This window comes from Mastacembelus armatus, chromosome 5, assembly GCF_900324485.2.
Source record: "Mastacembelus armatus chromosome 5, fMasArm1.2, whole genome shotgun sequence".
NCBI lineage: Eukaryota > Metazoa > Chordata > Actinopteri > Synbranchiformes > Mastacembelidae > Mastacembelus > Mastacembelus armatus.
In genome coordinates, this window is record NC_046637.1 from 17,018,066 (window position 1) to 17,042,262 (window position 24,197).

The 24,197-nt window shown below is 41.3% G+C and overlaps 1 protein-coding gene across 1 annotated transcript; it reads left to right on the forward strand.

Annotated features, from left to right (window-relative positions):
• Window positions 1-734: 734 nt before the first annotated feature.
• On the forward strand, window positions 735-12,224 carry klf15 (Kruppel like factor 15). The gene is made up of 3 exons (XM_026307861.2): window positions 735-944; window positions 3,702-5,141; window positions 10,992-12,224. The coding sequence occupies exons 2-3, from the start codon at window positions 3,922-3,924 to the stop codon at window positions 11,155-11,157; spliced, it is 1,386 nt and encodes a 461-aa protein (XP_026163646.1). The 5' UTR covers window positions 735-944; window positions 3,702-3,921; the 3' UTR covers window positions 11,158-12,224.
• Window positions 12,225-24,197: the final 11,973 nt, after the last annotated feature.

Here is a 24,197-nt window from a genome sequence, read left to right on the forward strand (position 1 = left end):
TGGGTTTTCTCTGTGTACTCTGGTTTGTTCCCACAGTCCAAATATATAGGCTCCAGCAGATCCCCATGATCCTGGTTAGGAATAAGTGGGTATAGATAATGGATGGATAATTTTCATGTCATGAGAAGTGACAACCATGACCTAAACAGATTTTAGAGAGTTCTCCATGCATCCCTCTGCAGAGGAAGGGCAGAGGGCTGGGACTGATCCCAGCTGACATTGGATGAGTGGCTTTTTCAAACTGCCAAAAAGAAGCATATCTGGAGAGTCTCTGAAAAGCTATGATTGTTAGAAAATGCGTCCAGGGAAAGTCTGCTAGTTTTGTTTCTCTGAAAACCTTATTTCATGACTCTCAGGAGATCATTTATTCAACACATCAAATCACATTTCATGTTTATACATTTGAAAGTGCTTGCATTATTAAAACAAGGCATTCTGGAATGCATGTATGCAACAATTTAAATTTATTTACATAAAGAACAGGTTCATTGATAACACTAAATTCCTGCATGATGTTTTACAGTCTTCTTTTCGTCCTCCACCATTTCTGTTAAATCCACTGACAGCAGGTTGCAGCTCTGCTTCCTTTCTCCGCCAAGGCCTCCCACATGCTATTCCACGCAGCACAACCTCGGACTGAAAAACCGAGACGACCCGCCTCTATCCTACTACAACCACCAATGAGGCTGCCGAGCGGGGACGGGCCTTCAGCAGCAGCCTCTTATTTCTCACTACAAGTTAACACACACCAGCAGTCATGTGACGGTCATATAGTACAACTCAGTGAGCGCTCAGTCCACTCTGAAGCCTGCTGTTGCTGCTGTATGGCGAGTCTCAAGGGCAAATCCTGCTCTGGCAATAGACTGCCCTGTCGGATGCGACGGATAAAAACGATCCACCCCTGCGCCATTTGCACTGGGAATATTTTTCTTTGAGTTAAAAAGGTACGTGTGGGGGCTTGTTTTGTTTGTGCAGTGTACAGTGCGCGTGTTTTCTGCTCGGTGCCATATGCTGCAGCAGGCTGGACGAAAACATGTTTACGTTGAGAGTCGAGACTCGCGCTTACTCATGCGTTATATACACCGTGGAGTGGACACAACACGCACGTCGTACACTGTAGACTACTATGAGATTAAGGTTTTGGTCTTATAGAAAGCAAATGAATGAAATTTGAAGATTTTTTTTTTTTCCCCCCTAGTTGCAGCTGCAGATGTATGAGTTCCCCGCTCCATGCTAAGGCAATCTAATCTGTTTGTGTGGAACTGTTAGGAAGGTAATTATTATTATGCAAATAAAAATATATCATTTTGTTCACTCACGTCTAATAACGCACGCAGTGATTAAAGATTATGTCCAAGCTTTACTCTTCATAAACAAGCACGATGCCCAGAAACGTGCACCGCAGAGCGCATAAAAAGACCACAACGATGCACCAAACTGCGTCCTGCACCTAATGAGCGATATATAAAACGCTCGTCTCCAAGCTTTAGACGCAGCAAGGTGACGACTTTGATGCTCTTTAATTGTCCCGTAAACAACAAGCAGTGTAGCTGGAGCGGAGCGAGCGTGCTACCGGCTGCCCCATGCGGTCTTTTCTGATAATAATGTTGACAGTTTTTTTTTTTTCGCACCCCCTCCCTCCCTCCCCTCGGCTGGGTTTACTCTCGGTCACTAAGACTCATGGAGGGGCCCCTGGAAAGGGAGGGCCAGTGGAGGCGGGAAGGGAATGAGAGGGGGGAGTGACCAGCGCTCAGTGTTCCAGGAAAAATAAACTATTTATGAAGTCTATAGGAGGACGTTATGAATAATCAGTGGCGCTCCCAGAAAATTTTCACAGGGGGGCCAGAGAAAATCTTGGGCAAATCTTGTGCAGCAATGGTACCTCTAAGTGGTACCTCAGATTGAGTTAAACTCGCGGCTGTCGATGCATGCTGCTTGAATCGTTTCCATTAAAAAGACAATATACATCAAACACTTTTACCTCAATTTTAAGAGACACACAAACATTTTGGATTTTTTTTTTTAAAACAGCTTGATTTGTTGTAGCTGTTTGCCTGTAAATTGACACACCACCGCGGTCAGCACGCACATTGACTTAAATAGCTCATAGACACTGTCAGCGTCTGCTAACGCTACTCTCTCAACTATTTAAAAATCATACTAAAAAGACATGATAACATTAAGGCCGACACTACTTAGAATTGATATTACAGCATTCATTTACTTACTGGTTAGCTTTCTGGAATGTCTGATCTGGCTTCGACTGAGTAGCAGGCTGCTAGCTGCCAGTGTTAGCCTGCGGCAGTGTCCTTCTCAGACAGAGAGAAGATTCTGACAACCTGGAGACGAAATCAGAGTGAAAATCTGTGAGGCAACTAAATTCATTTATCACAGATTACAAAAAAAAGTGTGCTTTCTGCTTCTTCTTCTGTTGAAGCACTAAACGCCTGTTGGGACATTATCGCCCCCCACAGGTGGAGGTTGGCTTTGCTGTTACCACACAGTTGAAATTGATGGGCAGCAGCGCAGGGTTGTATATATATTCTCTTCATGAATCATTTCCTTATGATTTATTTATTTATTCATTTAGGCTTTGCATTTATGTCTTGATTGAAGATGACTGAATAGGATTTATTAAAAGACTGGAACTTCTCTGGGGGGGCCAGTGGGGTGGCCAGCAATTTTCCGGGGGCGCCATTGGGAATAATATGCTGGAACCGCATACTATCATTTTGGTATGGCACAGAAGTTCCACGTGCAAATGTTTAAACCAATAAAACAATGAGAGCCTGTTCTGTTCACAGCTCCAAAATGTAGTGACAAATGAACTACACATGACACTGGACATGTTAATTAGCAACACACTGGCTTTTATTTCACATTGGTGATGCTGTGATCTAAATGCTTTATTGGTGGAGTACACCTGTGAGTAATTGGTCAGCTGCACATGGCTCACTAGGATACAAAACTTACTGGTTGAAAAAAAATTATATTGTGATAAGAATTTTTATTTTTTCGTAACCCCCATCCCCGAGCTTGGTCCACAGTATACAGTAGACCAGATGTTCACCTCCAGGGGATAACAGGATAATTCCGAGAGGTCACAAGATAATTAGCAAGAAAAATCATGATGACACAACACACCAAAATCAGCATGACAATATATTTTTAACTGAAGGCCATGTGCTAGATTTATTTTGGGACTTTCTGCCGAATCAAGGTCAAGTGCAAAAACTTTTATACTTTTTCTTGCATATTTACTAAATATATCTTTTGAAAAGAGTGGTTTCAAGACTCAAAACTATCATTTTGAAAAAGGAACTTCACACTAGTTGTACTGTTGATCTCTGATGAGGGGTCATGAGTAAGAAATGCTTAGGTGTAAAGGGTCAAGCTAAAAGCTAGGACCAGTGTACTGGGAACACTGTTTAAGTGCTACCTTAAAATAAAAATACTGCCATAGTAGCTCATTTGGGTCATGTAATAAATTTAGCTCAATCAAGGCTGCATTTGACTATCAGCTTGCAAGTCTAAAATGCTACTGTAGCATTTTAGAATTTGCATCTACAGACTAGCATCACATGCATTGCCAATAGATATATAATTACCAAATGCTCTTTTTTTTAAGACCATGTTATTTTGAAGTATACATGGAATTAACATTAACAGACTTGTGACTTTCTCTGTTTACTTTTATGTAGACATACTGTATCCTGGCTGAAGACCTTGGATTGCCAGAGTGTTTCCCCAACGCTTACTTTTTCAGAGAGAACACCAGGTGTTTCAATGTAGGAAGTATGGCCTTGATGACCTGGGTTTGTTTTGCCTGACATTCTCAGCCACACAGGAATTAATTCACTTATAAACCATTCTAAACACAGACTCTGAGTTCAATAGGAGACAGCAGTTTGGGAGCCAGGGATGGTAGATAACTCCCCTTTGAGAGAGGTATATTTTCTTCCTGACAGTGTCTCTTCACCAGCGTACTGGCTGGCTAACATGGTGACAGACCTGGGTTCCTACCAGGTAATGCAGTCACCATTTTCGGAAGACGACCTGAGCGAGTCGTCAAGCCCTCGTTCCTGCTCCAGCCCCGACTCCCAGGTGCTCAGTTCCAGCTATGGCAGCAACTCCAGTGCTGAGAGCGGAGACAGTATCCTGGACCACCTGCTGTCCCAGGCCTCTTTAGGAGGTCTTAACACTGATCCAGAAGGGTCTGTGGCCTCTATACCTTCATCCACTTTTCTCTGGCAGTCACAGAGAGATGAGCCTTCCAAACGTGAGTCAGTAAAGGAGGAAACCTTTGATTTTCTCACCTGGTCTACGGAGGACACACACAAACTTGGAGCTTCCTTCCAGCCAACTTTGGAGGAGATTGAAGAATTCCTAGAGGAAAATATGGATGTGGTGACAATGAAGCAGGAAATCAGAAAGGAGTGCCAGGGATTAGAGGAATCTCTTGGTTTAGAAGTTGGCCTTGAATGTTGCAGGGACATGTCCTCTCCGCCTAAGCTAGCACCAGAGGCCAAGTATTCAGACCAAACTGTCCCTAATGCCAGCATAGCTGGCCTGGTCACTGCTGCCTGCAGTGAGACCAAAGCTTCTTCAGTTAAACCCACACATGCATCCAGCACAGAAGGCAAGAAACCACCAGCCAACAAACCTTCATCCACAGAAAATGGGATGCCAGTCATCCTACAGATTCAGCCCCTTCAGATCAAGCAGGAGCCCACAGTAGCACCTCTTACCAAAGCAGCCCACCCCCCACAAGCTCCTACAACCTCAGACATCAAAATCGCACAGCTATTGGTCAACATCCAAGGTCAGACCTTTGCGCTGGTGCCCCACATCTTGCCCTCCCCCAACCTTAGTGTGTCCTCCAAGTTTGTACGTATTGCTCCTGTCCCCATTGCAGCCAAGCCTCTTGGGGTTGGGGATAGCGCAGGCAGCCAGGGATCAGGGCTCCTTGTTGGAGGTCAGAAGTTTCAGAAGAACCCCATAGCGGACCTTATCAAAATGCACAAATGCACTTTTCCTGGCTGCACTAAGATGTACACGAAGAGCAGCCACCTGAAGGCCCACCTTAGGAGGCACACAGGGGAAAAGCCTTTTGCCTGCAACTGGCAAGGCTGTGGATGGAGGTGGGTACTGGGGAGGGAAGTGTGAACTGACTGAATTTATATGTTTATATGGATTGACACACACAGGCCGCTGACTGACAACATCAAACAATTACTGTCCAGGCAGAATGGTCCATGCAAAATTACCCGCATTGCAGATAGCAGTGTTTTATGTTTATGAGTACATTATGTTAGGAGATTATACTCAGACTGGCTCATTATATAAAGGATTATATAAAGCCTATTTAAAGTGTTGTTTATTTGCAGGACAGAGCAATAACTGCAGACCTGCATGCATATGAATAATTTAGAAGGGCTTATCCCCCATTTGGTGATGCGTCCTATTTGGAAGTAGCAATTATATGCCAGTGGGACATATCTGTGTGCTGTGACATGTTGTTCAATGAGGCAGGTTGCAGATTCTAACTGCCACTTGAATTGACTTGGTGTTTTGAGGGACAGCTATTAACACTGACTAGGAGACTTAAAGCTTCCTGACAACAAATTAAAAAGAGAGGTAGCTTGACAGCATGAATATCATCAGTATATTGAGTTTATTAGCTTGAAAGAAAAACATTTTCTATTGTGAAATACCACCAATATGGTTCAGCTTTAAGTCAGGAAGCACACAGTTTTTTTTAAAGATTCATCCAAAAGGACAGTCAAACAAAAACAATCATTTTTCTGTTCTAAGCCCTGGAGTTGAACTCTTAATAACTGTTATGCCGCAACTGTTAATTGCAATGATGTGAGGCAGAGGCAATATAAACAGATTTGCTTGCATAATCTCATTTCTTGTCAGGCAGTGAGAAATCTAGGATGTGTAAGAATAGCTGGGGTATCTTTGTAGTGGATGTAAACTAAATCTGGGACGAAGCATGTGGGCTGAAGTCATATGGGCACAACATGGGCACCTCCTGTTGAAACCTGACAGCTGTGCAGTTGCTGGGCAGTATGTGTGTATGTATTTGTGTATGCTATGTACAAAGCATCAAGATCTAATTTGGAACCTGCTGTGTGTAATGGAGGACGGCAGAGAGAACTTGGATGTCTTCATCAGTGAGGCAATTTCTTTGCTCATTAAAGTGTATTGAGATGCTAGAGTTGAGCTGACTGTTTTCCTGAGAATATCAGGTCAGCGAGTGACATTGGCCCAGTATACAAGTTAGAGAGTGACTCATAAAATCTTAAAGTATGTTCATGAACTGATGTAGTTCAGACATGATGACTCTGCTACCTCACTTGAGATACAACTTAACAGATGAGTTGAATGGTTGTGATAAAGTTGTTGCAAGGAATTGCATTGTTGAAACAAATCACCATGTTATCAATGGTATCAAATCCATAATTTAAGTGTTGCAATTTTATGTCTAGCATGGTTCATGAGTTAAATAGATTAAATAGTTTGATAGATAATAAATCTAAATATTTTCTCCAGTGCCAATCAGCACAGTCCTCTTGTGCTGCAGTCCAATTTCATCTAACATTATCTTTATCTTACTGTCTCATCCCAGCTCTTAACTGTTGTCATTGTTGCCACTGATTACTGTACATGAAAGACTGTAATATGTTTGGCTATGGTCTGCAAGACATGTACTGATACAGATATGTAGCTTGTTTTAGGTTGCTATAGTGTAAAAACCCCTGGTGGGTATACACTAGAGACAACCTGTTATTACCCAATTTTATTTTTACCCTGTTCTGGTTATTAACTCCAGTAAGGCTGAACATTTAATAGTGTTAATAGAATTGCAAAGAGAATGAGATATATCAGTGTGAATTTCTCCTGGCAGACTAATCAGTACAAAAGAGGAAAAATCCTGTTATGGGAGAGAAGTATGAAGAACTATGGCTGCTTCAGTAAGAAGCATTCACTCACCAAGCTTAAAGGTCAAATGCTGAATTCCCTGTGAACAGAAGGTCAGGATAACATTTTATAAAATCTAATAAAACATTTACCAGCTTAAATCAGTTCACTTTCACAATTTTGGATGAATTCAGTAACTCTTGTGACAATGTTGTATTCCAAATTGTAGTGACGGACACTATGAATTTGCTGTTGACTAACATCTTCTTTTTAGTAACAGCAAATGATGCTTAGTGATGCCATTTGCCATATCAAACCAATTCAAAACAAATCAGTCTGTGCTTATTTTGCTTCATTGTATTTTCCTTTAAATAAACTAAATTAAAAGGGTGTAAACTCCCCACACATTCAGTACAAGTACTTGCATTGATCTGTGCATGTGGTATGCTTACATTTACTTTTGCATCCCATTATGTAAATTGGTTTCTACTTGCCACACTTTGCATACATCAGTATGGGAAAAGTTTGTTCTTTTAAACATTCTATCATTTATAAACTCTCCTGTTGCATACATGTACTGAACAATCAATAATATGCTAAAAGTTTTGCACTGGTCCGTTTGACTGTAGTACCAACTTGGCTACCGGCCACCTGTCATTTACTGTACTTGCATTCAAATACACGAGGGGGGCTGTAGAAAATTGTGCAGTAGTAATTCAGACTGTGTTCTAAATTACAAAGGGCTCTTGTCTGTACACAAAAGGCAGGATCTAGTTTTGGTGGAAGTCTGTGGTGGTGAGAACCAGTGTTCGTGTAACCCGCAGTATGTGATGGCTAATTGAGGGGCTGACTAAAGGGGGAAAAAAGGTTTGGAAAAGTCTCATAGAAGCAAAGGAATGGAATGAGCTACAGACAGTAAGTTAGATTTACATAAAGTAAAGATGGGAGAAACAATGATGGTGCTGGTGGGATTGAGAGAGTTAGATGGAGCTAAAGAAAATGGCCTGTTTCAGTTTTGCACACAATCACTTGAAGGGAGCAGCAGTGAGGAAGTGGAGTGAACAAAGCCAGAGAGTTGAATAGTAACCATGACTGTGGGCTAGGAACGTCCAGGCTGCCACGCTGCATGGAAGGAAACACAGGGATCAGTCAAGGTTTCTCTCTTCTAAGGGGAGAAGAGGGAGGGAACTGCTGGATGGAATGATCCTCTGATTTTTATACGATATCTGCAAATGTGTAACAACATCAGTAGAGACTAAATTTACATTGCAAAGTGTCTTTTCAAAAATGTTTCATTTCAAGTCTAGTTGATTGTTTTTCTGGTCAACTCAGCTCTGCATAGAGCACCAAATATTTTGAAAATGAATTATTAACTAAAAAACAACTGCAGCTAGATTTTAATCTTTTGGTCCTAAGAAAAACATTTGCTACTGGGCTTATGTTGACCCCTGCTACTGACAAATTTATTGTGGAATGTGTGCCATGTGTGCAGCAGTATAAGAACAAAATAATTAAGGTTTCAAACCCAGGGCCTCTCTATAAATGACCCCAAAACCACATGAAACTAGAGCTGGAACTGGTGCTTGAGAGGTCCTCGATTTGGCCCAGTTTTGGCCATTTTGCCCAGGTGATTGTTAGCCAACTGGCTACATGGGAACATATGATGTAGTGGTATCATTTAGAACAATTCCTTTACTCCTGTTCTCGGAAGTGATGTTTTTAATGCATGTAAAAAGAGATGGTCAGTTGGCCATGACATTTAGATACAAAGTTTATGTTACCTGGAGGTCATATTCAGAAACATGAACTGGAGTACTTCATTATTTCTTCTCATTATAAAGAACATTGCAAATTTCTACTTAGTGTTATCATCAGGGTTCATCCATCTACCAAGGGTAAACACATCAGCTTGTATGGAGCAAATTATATCAGCCTCAGAACAAGTCTGAATGGTTCTCTAAAGTGATGCTTTGTTATGTCATTTAAAAATAAAATTAGAGCCGTCTTTCTTTACGAGAGAGAAAACAGCTTCAAATCGATGCAGCTGGGACTAAAAGCAGATAAAACATTATAAATCCTGTCACAGTTTCTATTATAGTTTTTGCCATCTCTCATAGCAACAGATCCAAAACAGATGTTGGAATGTCAGACATCAGTGTGGCAGCAATACTGTTTACAAAAATGAGACCATCATACAAACAATGGATGCACACTGTTTACTAAAAGATTATTGCATTATTTGAAATATTTGGTTAAGCCATTATCCTCTTCATGTGTGTAATTTAATCCCACATACATTTTGTGATGACTCTCTATATATTACTTTAAATACTGTATATGGATATTTGTGTTGTTTCCTATGATATCCCAATCCCGCTCAGTCATCCCGCCTAGTCATCCGGTTAGTTACTTGTGTCAATGCACTGGCATGCAATACCCCATGTATGGGATAGGTGTTTTGGGTGCTATTGGAAAGGTATTACATGTACTGTCTCCCAGTTTGATGAGGCATGTAACTTGATCCTGTTTGTAACTGGAGGAGCTTCATTTTAGCCCTTAGATATATCTGACATAGAGTACAGTGGGTTTTTAGTGCAGCTCTTTAAATGTTGCTGCTAAATTACAGGGTGCCGTTGTATCAATTCATTATCTTGTCACATCAGAAAAGCAACATCTTACAGGCAGAGCATGGGATGGCTGGCAACAGTCAGTTTCAGAGAACTAGGTTGCTGAGAAGAACCCCTAGAGCTGTCATCCCTGTGGCTCCAGCCAAATTGTGTTTGCCTCATATGCTATTCCTGCTGTGATGTTTTGCTAGTCCAAATGAGTTACATGCAAGTCAAGTTGTAGTATCAACATGTGAGACATTCTTGCTCATGACAGATAATTGTGCTGTTAAATGAGTGTGGCTCAGGGAAAAACAGCCTCTGCAGCTGTTGCACACATTTTGGTAAAAACAGGCAGGTTGCAAGAACTGAATACTAAATAGCAGTGGGAGGGCAATGGAAAGATCAAGATTTTCGCTTCTGCTTGCATCATGATCTTGGGGCACTTGTCTGTAAAATATCCTTCCTACACACACACACAGCACTGTATACTCTGAAGAGAAATGGTTTTGGAAGATACATTGTCAATTGATCATTCAAAACCTGGTATGTTTTCTGAAGGACACAAGTTGGGTTGAATAGTGTTTTATCAAATGTTTGAATTTTAAGTTTTGAATCTCTTATTACACCAGTTTCTCTTCAGCTTTTAAGATGTTCTATGACTGCAAAAGTTAGAGTTTTCAAAGAGTCATATATAAACATATACCTTATCTTTTTCCTCTATCAATTATACAAAAAGAGCTGTGTTACAGAATGATGCTATAATTGACAAATGATCTTTGCCTGGATACAATCACTGGCTTGTTTCAATTTCTCTGCTCTTAAATGTTAATTACCTAGAGCTCAGTGTATTAAATGACAATATCAAAGATGTAGCTTTCAGTGATGAACCTACTTGCTGACATCTTAATTGGCATTTCTCACCTTTAGCATTCCAATTGTTATGGCGAACACTCATTGCACCTCTAATATTGTACAGTAAACAGCTGTTTTCAGTCAAAAATCACCCAAAACTGCCACTTACTACCTGCTCAGCCTCAAACAGCAGACAGGCACGTGTAGTGACTAGCTGGTGAACACAGTGGAACATGTATCAGTATTAGTTCTTTCCCTCAGGAAACATGAATCCATATAAACATTAATGCTGCTTTCATAATTTATGGATGTGTAAACAAGCAACTGCAATACAAGCAACTTGTGTCGTTTGTTTCCATAGTCTTAAGTGGTTAAACCTCTAGGTGATGCTGATGCATGATTGAATTGATTTACTGTACACTATGTTAATTACATTACATTATATTTTAGACTTTGGCTTTTGGAAAGTCAAAAGCCTAAAGTCAAAGCAGACTCACTAGTCACTAGTGTTAAAGTCAAAGTCAAATTGTAAGTCTTTTTGAGTTTAAGATTTACACCTTTGACTTTTTTGTCAAATGTAAAACATCTTTTTTTTACTTCCAGGTTTTCACGGTCGGATGAGCTGTCGCGACACCGGCGGTCACACTCGGGGGTCAAGCCTTACCAGTGCCCTGTATGTGAGAAGAAGTTTGCCCGGAGTGACCACCTTTCAAAACACATCAAAGTCCACCGTTTTCCACGAAGCAGCAGGACAGTTCACTCAAACTGATGCCCTGCTTGGATGACTGGGATCACTCTCATTCAGACATAGGCCATGGGAGCAAGGTGTGTGTGAATGTATGGGTGGGTGTACACACTTTGTCACCTTTATCAAATCAATATGAATATGTGAGTCAGAAAAGGCCCTAGCTTTTTGTTTCTAGCAGTTTATGATTATTCTAATTTATTGTACAAAAATAAACCTACATAGTTTTCATCCTGTCTGTAATCAACTGAAGGTTTTTGTTGCTGTTTGTGCTTTAGTATGATCTACTCCTTATATTTGTTCTCTCCTTATCTCCTCCCTCAGTAAAAGATAAGATAAGCTTATTTTTCAGTCCGGATTATGTGATAGGCTTGTTTATTGCCTTGTGTGTCCATCCTGCCTGGATAAAAACAGCTGCCTTTTATCTTCCTGAAAGCTGCCAATATCTTGGACATTCCTCATCTTTAGAAAGTTTGAATGAAGTTCTTTGGCAACTAGCTACTCTCTGTACAGTAGTTGCTCTTCCTGGGGTCCATAGACCTTTGAGGAGGTCTCTGAAAGCTTTGTCCTACTTTTTGCTGCCTTGTACGACAGTTCATTGACAGGAAATGTGGATAATACATTTGTCATTCAACCTGGTGTTGATGTACAGGGAGTGAACTTGTACTACATGGACATGAACTACTGATTACATTAAAAAATAAGGGAAATTGTCACATTGATCTACCAGAACTGCCCTCTCATTTTTACAGCAAATTTGTAAACAAACAAGGAGAAGAATAACAGAGTATTGTAAAAATTGCAAAAGTGAAACACAACTAAAAGGTTAAGCGCACAGTGATCAATGTTAAATGTTTGTTTGTTTTTATTTCATTAAGCTACCATATCTACCTTCTTTCTGGTCTTCTATTATCATCACTTTTCTGGCCTTACCAGAGAGAGAGACTTCGGAAGTCAGAATTTTCAGTGATTGATATTTTAATCAGGTGTTATGTGACCATTCACTAGGTGTCATAATATGGCCCACGTTAATCTGTGCATAAACATAGAACTGAATGCCTTAGTCTTTCAGTGTCAATGTCAAATAATGCCTTATTATTTGAACTATTATTTGGCTGACAGGTTGATAAGACTTCACAAAAAATATGCTTTATCTGTTGGTGGAGACAACCTGACAGCCTTTGATCTCAGTTGGCATTAATGTTACATTGAGATGACATAAGTGAATACAGAACACACTATGGTGCTGATATAACAGGAAGATGAGTTTCCGGTACTCACAACATCCCGTTTGAGGCCATGACACAATTTCCAGTGTCCTAATTGTGCTCAAACATTGTTTGCCATATGCATTGCACCCCATTGTGAAAATGCAGGGGTGTGACATTGCCATTCATGTGTAATTTCTGTACGTTAAATGACAGCAAACTGGGTCACACAATATTGTACATCATTCCGTTTAATCAAATTTAGAATTTTTAATGCTTGTGTGAACACAGGTGTTTTATCACATCCTATGAATGTATGTAAATACCCAGGAGTGTACAATGTTGCATCCAGGAAAGACACAGAGACTATTCTGATATCATAATCAGTGGTTGTGAAGATTACTAGTGTGGACCCTAAATGTGTACATAACATTTCAGTACATGTGAAAATATAAATATATATATATTTTTCTTTGTTCAGGCTGCATTTACAAATAAAGATGAAAAGAAACTATGATAACATGTCTACATCGTCTTTAGTAAGTTGTGCTTGATACTTTAAGATCAATAACTGTGCTGTAATTTTTTGCAAGCAGAGGCTTTGACATCAGTGCCTCATCTACCACAACTGCTTCACTATCTTTGAATAAATTTGTCTGTGCAAGAAGCAACACAATATGTCCTAGAACATACAGTGGGTACGGAAAGTATTCAGACCCCTTTAAATTTTTCACTCTTTGTGTCATTGCAGCCATTTGCCAAAATCAAAAAAGTTCATTTTATTTCTCATTAATGTACACTCAGCACCCCATCTTGACAGAAAAAAAACAGAAATGTAGAAATTTTTGCAAATTTATTAAAAAAGAAAAACTGAAATATCACATGGTCATAAGTATTCAGACCCTGTGGTATTGAGTAGAAGCACCCTTTTGAGCTAGTACAGCCATGAGTCTTCTTGGGAATGATGCAATGAGTTTTTCACACCTGGATTTGGGGATCCTCTGCCATTCTTCCTTGCAGATCCTCTCCAGTTCTGTCAGGTTGGATGGTGAACGTTGGTGGACAGCCATTTTCAGGTCTCTCCAGAGATGCTCAATTGGGTTTAGGTCAGGGCTCTGGCTGGGCCAGTCAAGAACGGTCGCAGAGTTGTTCCAAAGCCACTGCTTTGTTATTTTAACTGTGTGCTTAGGGTCATTGTCCTGAAAGGTGAACCTTCGGCCCAGTCTGAGGTCCTGAGCACTCTGGAAGAGGTTTTCTTCCAGGATATCTCTGTACTTGGCCGCATTCATCTTTCCTTCAATTGCAACCAGTCGTCCTGTCCCTGCAGCTGAAAAACACCCCCACAGCATGATGCTCCCACCACCATGTTTCACAGTAGGGATTGTATTGGGCAGGTGATGAGCAGTGCCTGGTTTTCTCCACACATACTGCTTAGAATTAAGGCCAAAAAGTTTAATCTTGGTCTCATCAGACCAGAGAATCTTATTTCTTATGGTCTGGGAGTCCTTCATGTTTTTTTTGGCAAACTCTGTGCAGGCTTTCATGTGTCTTGCACTGAGGAGAGGCTTCCGTCGGGCCACTCTGCCATAATGCCCCGACTGGTGGAGGGCTGCAGTGATAGTTGACTTTGTGGAACTTTCTCCCATCTCCCTACTGCATCTCTGGAGCCCAGCCACAGTGATCTTTGGGTTCTTCTTTACCTCTCTCACCAAGGCTCTTCTCCCACGATTGCTCAGTTTGGCTGGACGGCCAGGTCTAGGAAGAGTTCTGGTCGTCCCAAACTTTTTCCATTTGAGGATTATGGAGGCCACTGTGCTCTTAGGAACCTTGAGTGCTGCAGAAATTTTTTTGTAACCTTGGCCAGATCTGTGCCTTGCCACAATTCTGTCTCTGAGCTCCTTGTCAGTTCCTTCGACCTCATGATTCTCATTTGCTCTGACATGCACTGTGAGCTGTAAGGTTTTATATAGACAGGTGTGTGCCTTTCCTAATCAAGTCCAATCAGTTTAATTAAACACAGCTGGACTCCAATGAAGGAGCAGAACCATCTCAAGGAGGATCAGAAGAAATGGACAGCATGTGAGTTAAATATGAGTGTCACTGCAAAGGGTCTGAATACTTATGACCATGTGATATTTCAGTTTTTCTTTTTTAATAAATTTGCAAAAATTTCTATATTTCTGTTTTTTTCTGTCAAGATGGGGTGCTGAGTGTACATTAATGAGAAATAAAATGAAGTTTTTTGATTTTGGCAAATGGCTGCAATGACACAAAGAGTGAAAAATTTAAAGGGGTCTGAATACTTTCCGTACCCACTGTAATACAAAATACAGCCAAAAAATAATAAAAAGAAACTACATGTTAATTTTACCAGGCGACTACTACAGAAGTTTGAGCCCCCACCCCACAATAATTTTGAATAGACCTGAAAATTCTATTTTCAGATCTGTTGAATTTGTTCCACTATCGCACTTTTTGTACATTTTACAGGTGTGAAGAAGGTTGTATTCCTTACAGTCTTTCTAAATTAGAGAGTTGCTAGGTAGGCATGAATGAAGAGGTGAGGCAAAAATACTACATGTGTCAGATGCATAATGGTTTTATGAAAATAAACAATAAATAAATTAATTACATAAATAAAAATTCACTTGTAGTTTGGCTCCTGACTTGGCTTGTTTATGAACAGTCAGCAGTGTTAACTGCAGCAGCAACTATGACATGCCACTTTTGCGGACAATAAAGGTAGGGCAGTTGGTGCTTTATTGTAACAAAATGTATCAAATATCAGAATCTTATTGCAGTCAAATCTATACACAGAGACATGATACACATATTTTTATGTATTTTTAGATTCATTTGTCAATGGTATTACCTCTGATGGCCTTCATGGCTATACAAAAAGAAATAAAGATTCTCTTATGACCCAGAATTTGCCTAAGAAACATAACGCTTTTAAATTACCTTGAGTATATAAGTAATCCACCGATAGTATAGTATGTAGCTCTCACTCCACAATTTCTCTACAGCTTTCAATATTTGCCATTAAACTAGGGAGATGGGAGCAATGTTTCTTGTAGTCAAGGTCTAATTTTGTGTTGTGAACCAAAATTACACTACCATTACCAACCCAAAATTAGATAAACAGCAGAAGATGTGAAATGTTGATTAGATGAAACATTGAAATAACAGCTCTAGTCTGCTTTATCATTATTTTTCATTGAAAGAAAATTCACTTCTTTTGTCTCATTAAAGTACAATAGAGTGCTATGTTACAGAATAAAGTTTTTAATGTTGATATTTGACCAATGATCTTTGGCTGAATACAGATACTGGCATGTTTCAATTTGGATTTTCTAAAAGTAGTAACATTTAACTGAGTTGAGGAGGCAGTCTTACATCCTCCTTTCCCCCTCTCCTCTCCCCCAACAGTTCTTGTGATGTGATGTGCCACCTGAGAAATTTCTCCATTAAAATAGTAGAAGATAAAAATTAAAAGTTACATTGGCTAAAATAAAATGTTTTTTTTTTTATAAAAACAGTGTGGAAGGTGTATATAAGAGAACTGTTATCTCAATGCGTATTGTGTTTTGATGTGTGAATAAGTGAAAGTGACTTGAGTAGCCAAGTATAGTGACTCATACTTGGAATTTGCATTTAACCCATCCCAAAGTGCACACACAGCAGTGAACACACACCTAGAGCAGTGGGGAACAACTGTGGGTCTGGTGCCTTGCTCCATTCATGGTATTGAAGGTGGACAGGGTGCTGGCTATTCACTCTGCGAGGTATGTAGTATATAGGTATATATAATAATATAGTGGAATATAATAATATAGTGGAAGTGTCCAGGGAGAAGGAAGTCTGGGTATTCCTGATTAGGCTACTGCCCCCGCGACCCGGTCCCGGATAAGCGGAAGATGGATGGATGGATGGATATATAATATCTTACACATAATAATGTGTAAGTGATAGTATATATATGTAAGCATGAGTACATTGCAAACTGGCAATTTGGCATACTTTTAATGGTTCCATTTTGGCAAATGTAAAAAGTTCAAATTTTAAGCTATATAACTATATATAGCACAATCCAGCATTGATTATTTCCCTCAAAATTCAATTCAATTCAATTCAATTCAATTTATTTGTATAGCGCCAAATCACAATACAAATCATCTCAAGGCACTTTAAAAATATTAAAACTAAAAACCCAACAATTCCCTTATGAGCAAGCACTTGGCGACAGTGGAGAGGAAAAGCTCCCTTTAACAGAAGAAAAAACCTGCAGCAGAACCGGGCTCAGTTTGGGCGGCCATCTGTCTCGACCGGTTGGGGTGAGTGGATAGAGCAGAGAGAATAGAACAGCAACAATAAACAACAAATAGACACTGCAGGTTGGTGGGGCCAGTAACTGCACATCAGCAATATACAGCTCCAGGACCAGGGACACCTGCAGAAGGTACAGAGAGAATAGACAGAGAGGGAGAGAGCACAAACTAGGGGAGAGAGAGAGCACAAGGTTAGTAACATTCAATGGTGGAATATACATGAGGTGGGAGGAGAGGAAACAAGGGGAGGGGAAAGGAAACGGGGGGGGGGGGGGGGGGTTAGGGTAGGGGAGCTCAGTGCACCGATGGTCCTCGGGCAGTCTAGGCCTATAGCAGCATAACTAAGGGATGGTTGAAGCTAGCCCTAACTATATGCTTTGTCAAAGAGGAAGGTTTTAAGTCTAGAGTGTCTGCCTCCTGAACCCAGGCTGGGAGCTGGTTCCACAGGAGAGGAGCTTGATAACTAAAGGCTCTGCCTCCCAGTCTGCTTTTGGAAACTCTCGGAACCACAAGTAGACCTTCACTCTGAGAGCGAAGTGGTCTATTGGGATAATATGGTACTATGAGGTCTTTAAGGTATGAAGGAGCTTGATTATGAAGGGATTTGTATGTGAGAAGAAGGATTTTAAATTCTATTCTATATTTTACAGGGAGCCAATGAAGAGAAGCCAGTATAGGAGAAATATGATCTCTCTTGCTAGTTCCTGTCAGGACTCTGGCTGCGGCATTCTGGATTAATTGGAGGCTTTTTATGGAGATATTGGGACATCCAGATAGTAATGAGTTACAGTAATCTAGCCTTGAGGTAACAAATGCATGGACTAGTTTTTCTGCATCATTTTGAGACAGGATGTTCCTAATTTTGGAAATGTTGCGCAGGTGAAAGAATGCAGTTCTAGAGATTTGTTTTATGTGTGAGTTAAAGGACATGTCCTGGTCAAAAATAACTCCAAGGTTTTTTACAGTAGTGCTGGAGGCCAGGGTTATGCCATCTAGAGTAGCTATAATTTGAGAAAAGTTATTTCTGAGATTTTTTGGCCCAAATATAATGACTTCTGTTTTCTCTGAGTTTAAAAGTAAAAAGTTACTGGTCATCCAGGCCTTTATGTCAGTTAGACAGGCTTGAAGTCTGGTTAACTGGTTTGTGTTAACAGGTTTAATAGATAGATATAACTGAGTGTCATCTGCATAGCAGTGGTAATTAATGGAGTGCTTCCTAATGACATATCCTAAAGGAAGCATTTAAGGGTGAACAGAATCGGTCCTAGCGCAGAGCCTCGTGGAACTCCATAACTAACTTTTGTTATAATGTTAAAAAATATATTTTGTTAAAAATATTACAGGCACTGTAATGTGTGTGGTAATGCTGATCAGCAGTTGTGGGGGGTGGAATGGGTACTTTGACTTTGATAGGTAGCTAATGAGAATAGGGAAGAAACAACAAAATTAAGCTGAATCTTAAATGTAGACATTCAGGATATGTCACCCATAATTTCTGATTATTATTCCACAGCTTTTCGTAGCATACTGTCTAACCAGCCTGGGTGTGTGCTTCTAGGGGAGCAAATATAATTACTGCTACATGCAAGGCCCAGACTTTAATATTATATTTGGGGGTACAAATGCAAGAAGTTGCTTCTATAAAAAGATTGTTCAAATGCTGCACTAGTTTAAAGTGATGAAGGAATCTGGCTCAGAGTTCTACTTTGGAGATTGCCCACTGATGATGTACTGTAGATAGAGGTGCATCTGTTTGGTGATAAACCCTTTTTATAAGACAAATCTTTTTAAAAATGGGTATTAAATTTATAGTTTTGGGCAACACAGTGTTGTGGTGGTTAGAACTGTAGCCTCACAGCAAGAAGGTTCTGATTATGAATCCTACTGACCCTGGAGCATTTCTGTGTGGAGTCTGCATGTTCTCCCTGTGCCTGTGTGGGTTTTCTTCCACAGTCCAAACACATACAGGACAAATTAACTGGTGACTCTAAATTGCCTGTTGTTACGTTTTTTGCCTCCGTGTGCCAGCCCTGTGAGACTGACAATCTGTCCAGTGCAGTCCTATAGACATCGACACCCACATTTATTTCAGTGACCACATTTACAGTTACTGTGTTTCATAACATCACTGTGGTCTACAACTCCAAGTGCCATGCGCAATAGGCTGTACTGTATATTGTATGAACACATTCAGCATCTTATCAGTGTTCACACCGACTTTTTGGTAACCAGACAGGCTCACGGTTACATGCTGATGGCTGTACACAGGTGCTTTATGTCTGAACTGAGTTCACTGATCCAGGACTGAGCAGGCTGTCAGAGCTGAATAACTGGCTTTGGAGAATGCAAACAGCGGAGGTTGTCAGGAGCTGTGCAGAAACTATATGATCTTTGATTCATATTGTAGACATGATGACAGATACAGTAGGGGGTGATGGCTGTGTGTTATGTATGTCCAAGGAATGTATTTGGGTGACTGATTATGTGCTTGCCCATGTGTTTTGCTTGCAATGTGTGTGTATATTTTTCTCAAGAAACCTACAACTCAGCCTGCACAGATACATCTGTCTTCAACAGGAAAAGACATTTCCTGTTAGAAGGGAAACTAGGAGACAATAGGCTACTTGTGCTACCCCCTACTCATCTCCTTTCATCACCTTATTTCTTGCACACCTGTATAATGCACAAACTTGTGTTTTTTTGTGAATTTTAGCAAGAGCTTATCTCTTTCATTGATGAAAGACTAAATAAAACAAACACAACACACACTATGGTAGTAGTTTATCCCAAAGTAATGTTACTGCTTTAGGTTGTAGCTTCTAGAATTGCAAGGCAAAAACACAAGCTTTAACAAACACAAATTTCTTTGAAAGGGCTGGTTTACCTGGTCAAAATAATACAGTGCTCAGAAATGGAGCAATTACTTTTTCACAGCATTGTACAGTGTGATGCATAAATAGCAGTAAAATGTTCAAGAATGTTCATCTATCCATTATCTATACCTACTTATTCCTATTTAGGGATCTGCTGGCCACAGCTGCAGGCCTATCCCAGCTCTCTTCAGGCGAAAAGCAGGGATACTCCCTGGACAGGTCACCAGTCCATCACAGGGCCACATAGAGACAAACAACCACACACACACTCACACTCACTCCTATAGGGAATTTAGAATCACCAATCAACCTGACATACATGTTTTTGGACTGTGGAAGGAAACCGGAGTACAAACTCCACACAGAAAGACCCCTGTTGAATTTTCGAAACAGGTTTAGGTTTAGCACTGCTGCTAACACAAGAGTGTTCATTTATGTACAAATTCATGCTTCTAATAATTTATATAATTGACTGTTATGAATTGGGGCATGAGTAGTTTGTAATTTTTAAAAGGTTGGTCTCCCTCCTTAAAAAAGACACTGGCTTGACTTTTGACTGTTTTGACTGTCCACCTATTTGGATCATTTCTCTCTAAACTTTCTTCTTTGTGTGTCATAATCACTAGAAAATAGCAAATTGTTGTGGTCTGGGGTTTGTATTTCTGGTTGGACTTTTATTTTGGTGCCTTAGTTCCTTTTGCCCCCTATGTTAGTCGCAGGTAGCTTTATATTTATTAGTTAAATTACTTTCACCTGCGTTTAATTAGTTTTTGTTCTGAAGTTACTTATACTCCCTCTTTCCTTTGTTCTTGGTCAGAGCATTAGTGGTAGTTGTTCCATTTAGTGTTTGATGTTCCCAGCAGAGTTACCTGTTTGCCTACCTCTTCTTGCTAGAGTGGCGTTTTGTTTCTGGACAGGGATTTCCCCGTTTGCCTGCCTGCCTGTCCATGCCGAGAGTAATTTTTATTCCTGGACAGGGATTTTTGTATTTTTTGCCTGAGCCCTGGGAGATCCAGGTGTAAATAAAACTCTTGTGTCCTGCATTTGGGTCCTACCTCTCTTCTCATCCTGCACCGTACCCCTAACCACATATCACAAATGTTTGAAAATTGCAAACATCTCTGGACATACAATAACATTACGTACAGTTTGTTGGCTCCTCTACAACCAACATCTTGTCTCTGCATTATTTCTAGTGTTGTGTTTCTGTGAATATTTGGCAGCTCCACCAAGTAGTCATCAGGATATCCTCTTCAGAGAGCCAAGGGCTGAGAACACATCTGTGGGCCATTACACATACAGTGCAACCACGTGATTGTTTGAAAGAGTGTGGCTGATTGAGTGTGTCTCAACAACCAGCATTATGTGTTTAAAACAAAGCTTGTAGCATTCTACATTTCTTTCCTTCACTACACATCTTCTAAATGTACTTTGTTGCATTGTAGAGGGAAATCAAGCTAATTGTCTGGTGTAAATGCCATACGACTACTACTAGGTATAATCAGCTTTTAATGTAAATCTCATGAGATTATCAGTCAAACAATCCATTATCCTGTGAGTGAATTCAATTCATTTCTATAGCACCAAATCACAATAAAATCATCTCAAGGCACTTTACATAGGAACCTATCAAATCCCTACTGAGCATTAACGGAGGAAATGTTCTGCTTTTTGATTAAGTGTGAAAATGTTAATCAGCCAAGTTATGTTATGCTGTTTTTCTTTCCAAGCTCTATTTTGCTATTTTTATTATATTTGTCAGCTGTCTTGCTGCTGTAGCACCTGAATTTCCCTGCTAAACTAATCTAATCTAATGTAATCTAATCTAATTATAATGATTCCCTAATCTTCCAATCTAACCAAATATAACCATACTGATTCAAAAAATGCTTGAATGAGTCTTTTTTTAATCATTTCTAACAGCTTGGAAGACCAACATAAATTCTGACAAGAGGGATGTCAGATCACAAAACACCCACATGGGTAATTTTGGTTTGTAATCACAAACAATATCCTATATTTTGACCTGTGGTTTGGAGGCTGTCTCTATGTGTCAGCCCTGTGATAGACTGGCGATCTGTTCAGGGTCCACCCTGCCTATCCCCCAAGTTGCTTCATGTAGTCAGCGGATACATAGAGTTTGGAGAAGGGCTGCTGAGATCAGTAAATTTCTATTTGAGAGACAGTCTTGCTAACCACCTAATATAATAATATCATCTAATACTTTCTGTAAGGCCTATTTTCAAGCTTATTCTCTGTTTCTTTAGGCACAGAGGTTGCCAGCAGAGGCCATTTTGTCCTTTTGAAACCACACAGGAAGAGATGATTTTAGCACTAAACTACGGCATATAGGAACAGTCAGACTGGATGGAACTAGAAGGTAGTTCATTGTGATGTCAGGAGATTTTTATATAGTGTACACATATGTGGTGGGCTATGAAATATGAAATCAAATGTGCATCATAGAAAAACAAAAAGGTTTTCCGTTTTATAACTAAGTACTTATTGTTACAAAAAAATAGAACATAAAGAACATTCAGTGGTAAACAGAACATAAAGTTATAAAATAGATGACAAGAAATTGTGATCATGTAAATAACTGAAACATGTCGACATTCTCATTATGCTGTATTGGGGGCATAAAATAAAGGAAAGAGGCGGTGAGAGGCAGCAAGCTGGTGTGGGCTTGCTCATAGTTCCCTAGCTCAGCCGCCACGTGTTGAAGTTTTCCCCCCGGAATGAAAGTGTCGTTTCCCTGAGCCTTCAGGTTGGGGACAGGTCTCTCACTGTTGTCTCGACCTATGGACCGAACAACGGTGCAGAGTACCCGGCCTTTTGGGAGTCTCTCAGGGGGGTGCTGAAAGGTGCTCCTACTGGGGACTCCATTATCCTGTTGGAGGACTTCAATGCTCACATGGGAAGCGACAGTGAAACCTGGAGGGGGGTGATAGGAGGAACGGTCTCCCCGATCTGAACCCGAGTGGTGTTCTGTTGGACTTCTCTGCTAGTCACAGTTTGTCCATAACGAACACCATGTTCAAGCATAAGGACGTCCATCAGTGCACATGGCACCAGGACACCCTAGGCCGGAGGTCGATGATAGACTTTGTAGTTGTGTCATCTGACCTTCGGCCGTATGTCTTGGACACTCAGGTCAAAAAGGGGCAGAGCTGTCAGCTGATCACCACCTTGTGGTGAGTTGGATCTGCTGGCGGAGGAGGGGGAGGAAGCGGGACAGACTTAGCAGGCCCAAACGTATGGTGAGGGTCTGTTGGGAATGTTTGGCCGAATCCTCTGTCAGAGGGGTCTTTAACTCCCACCTCTGAGAGAGCTTCAACCAGATCCCAAGGGAGGATGGGGACATTGAGTCCGAATGGACCATGTTTTCCACCTCCATTGTCGACGCGGCGGCTAGGAGCTGTGGCCGTAAGGTCTCGGGTGCCTGTCGTGGCGGCAATACCCGAACCTGGTGATGGACACCGGAGGTAAGGGATGCCGTCAAGCCGAAGAAAGAGTCCTACAGAGCTTGGCTGACTTGTGGAACTGCCGAGGCAGCTGACGGGTACCGCAGGGCCAAGTGTGCTGCAGCCCAGGCGGTGACAGCACCAAAAACACGGGTATGGGAGGAGTTCGGTGAGGCCATGGAGAAGGACTGAAGGCCCTGAAGAGATTCTGGCAAACCGTCCGGCACCTCAGGAGGGGGAAGCGGTGCTCTACCAACACTGTTTACAGTAGAGGTGGGGAGTTGCTGACCTCGACTGGGGATATTGTCAGACAGTGGAAGGACTACTTTGAGGATCTCCTTAAGTCCGCCAACATGTCTTCCATAAAGGAGGCAGGGGCTGGGGATTCGGAGGCTGATCCATCTATCACGAAAGCCAAGGTCACTGAGGTAGTTCCTCGGTGGCAAAGCACCGGGGGTGGATGAGATCCGCCCTGAGTACCTCAAGTCTCTGGAGGCTGTTGGGCTGTCAAGGCTGTGAAAAGGCCTGTGCAACATCGTGTGGCGTTTGGGGACAGTACCCCTGGATTGGCAGACCGGGTTGGTGGTCCCTCTTTTTAAGAAAGGGGACCGGAGGGTGTGTTCAAACTACAGAGCAATCACACTCCTCAGCCTCCCTGGGAAGGTCTATGCCAGGGTGGATCCGGCCGGTGGTCGATCCTCGGATCCAGAAGGAACAATGCGGTTTCCGTCCCGATCGTGGAACACTGGACCAGCTCTATACCCTCTGAGGGTGCTCGAGGGCTCATGGGAGTTTGCCCAACCAGTTCACATGTGCTTTGTGGACTTGTAGAAGGCATTCGACCAGGTCCCTCGCGATATCCTGTGGGAGGTGCTCCAGGAGTACAGGGTCCAGGGCCCTTTGCTAAGGGCTATCCGGTCTCTGTACAAATGGAGCAGGAGCTTGGTTCGCATTGCCGGCAGTAAGTCAGACCTGTTCCCAGTGCACGTTAGATTCTGTTAGGGATGCCCTTTGTCACTGGTTTTCTTCATTATTTTTATAGACAGAATTTCTAGGCTCAGCCAGGGGCTGGAGGGAGTCCAGTTCGGGGACCACAGGATCTCATCTCTGGTTTTTGCAGATGATGTTGTCCTGTTGGCTCCATCGAGCCAGGATCTCCAGCGTTCGCTGGGGCGGTTTGCAACCGAGCGT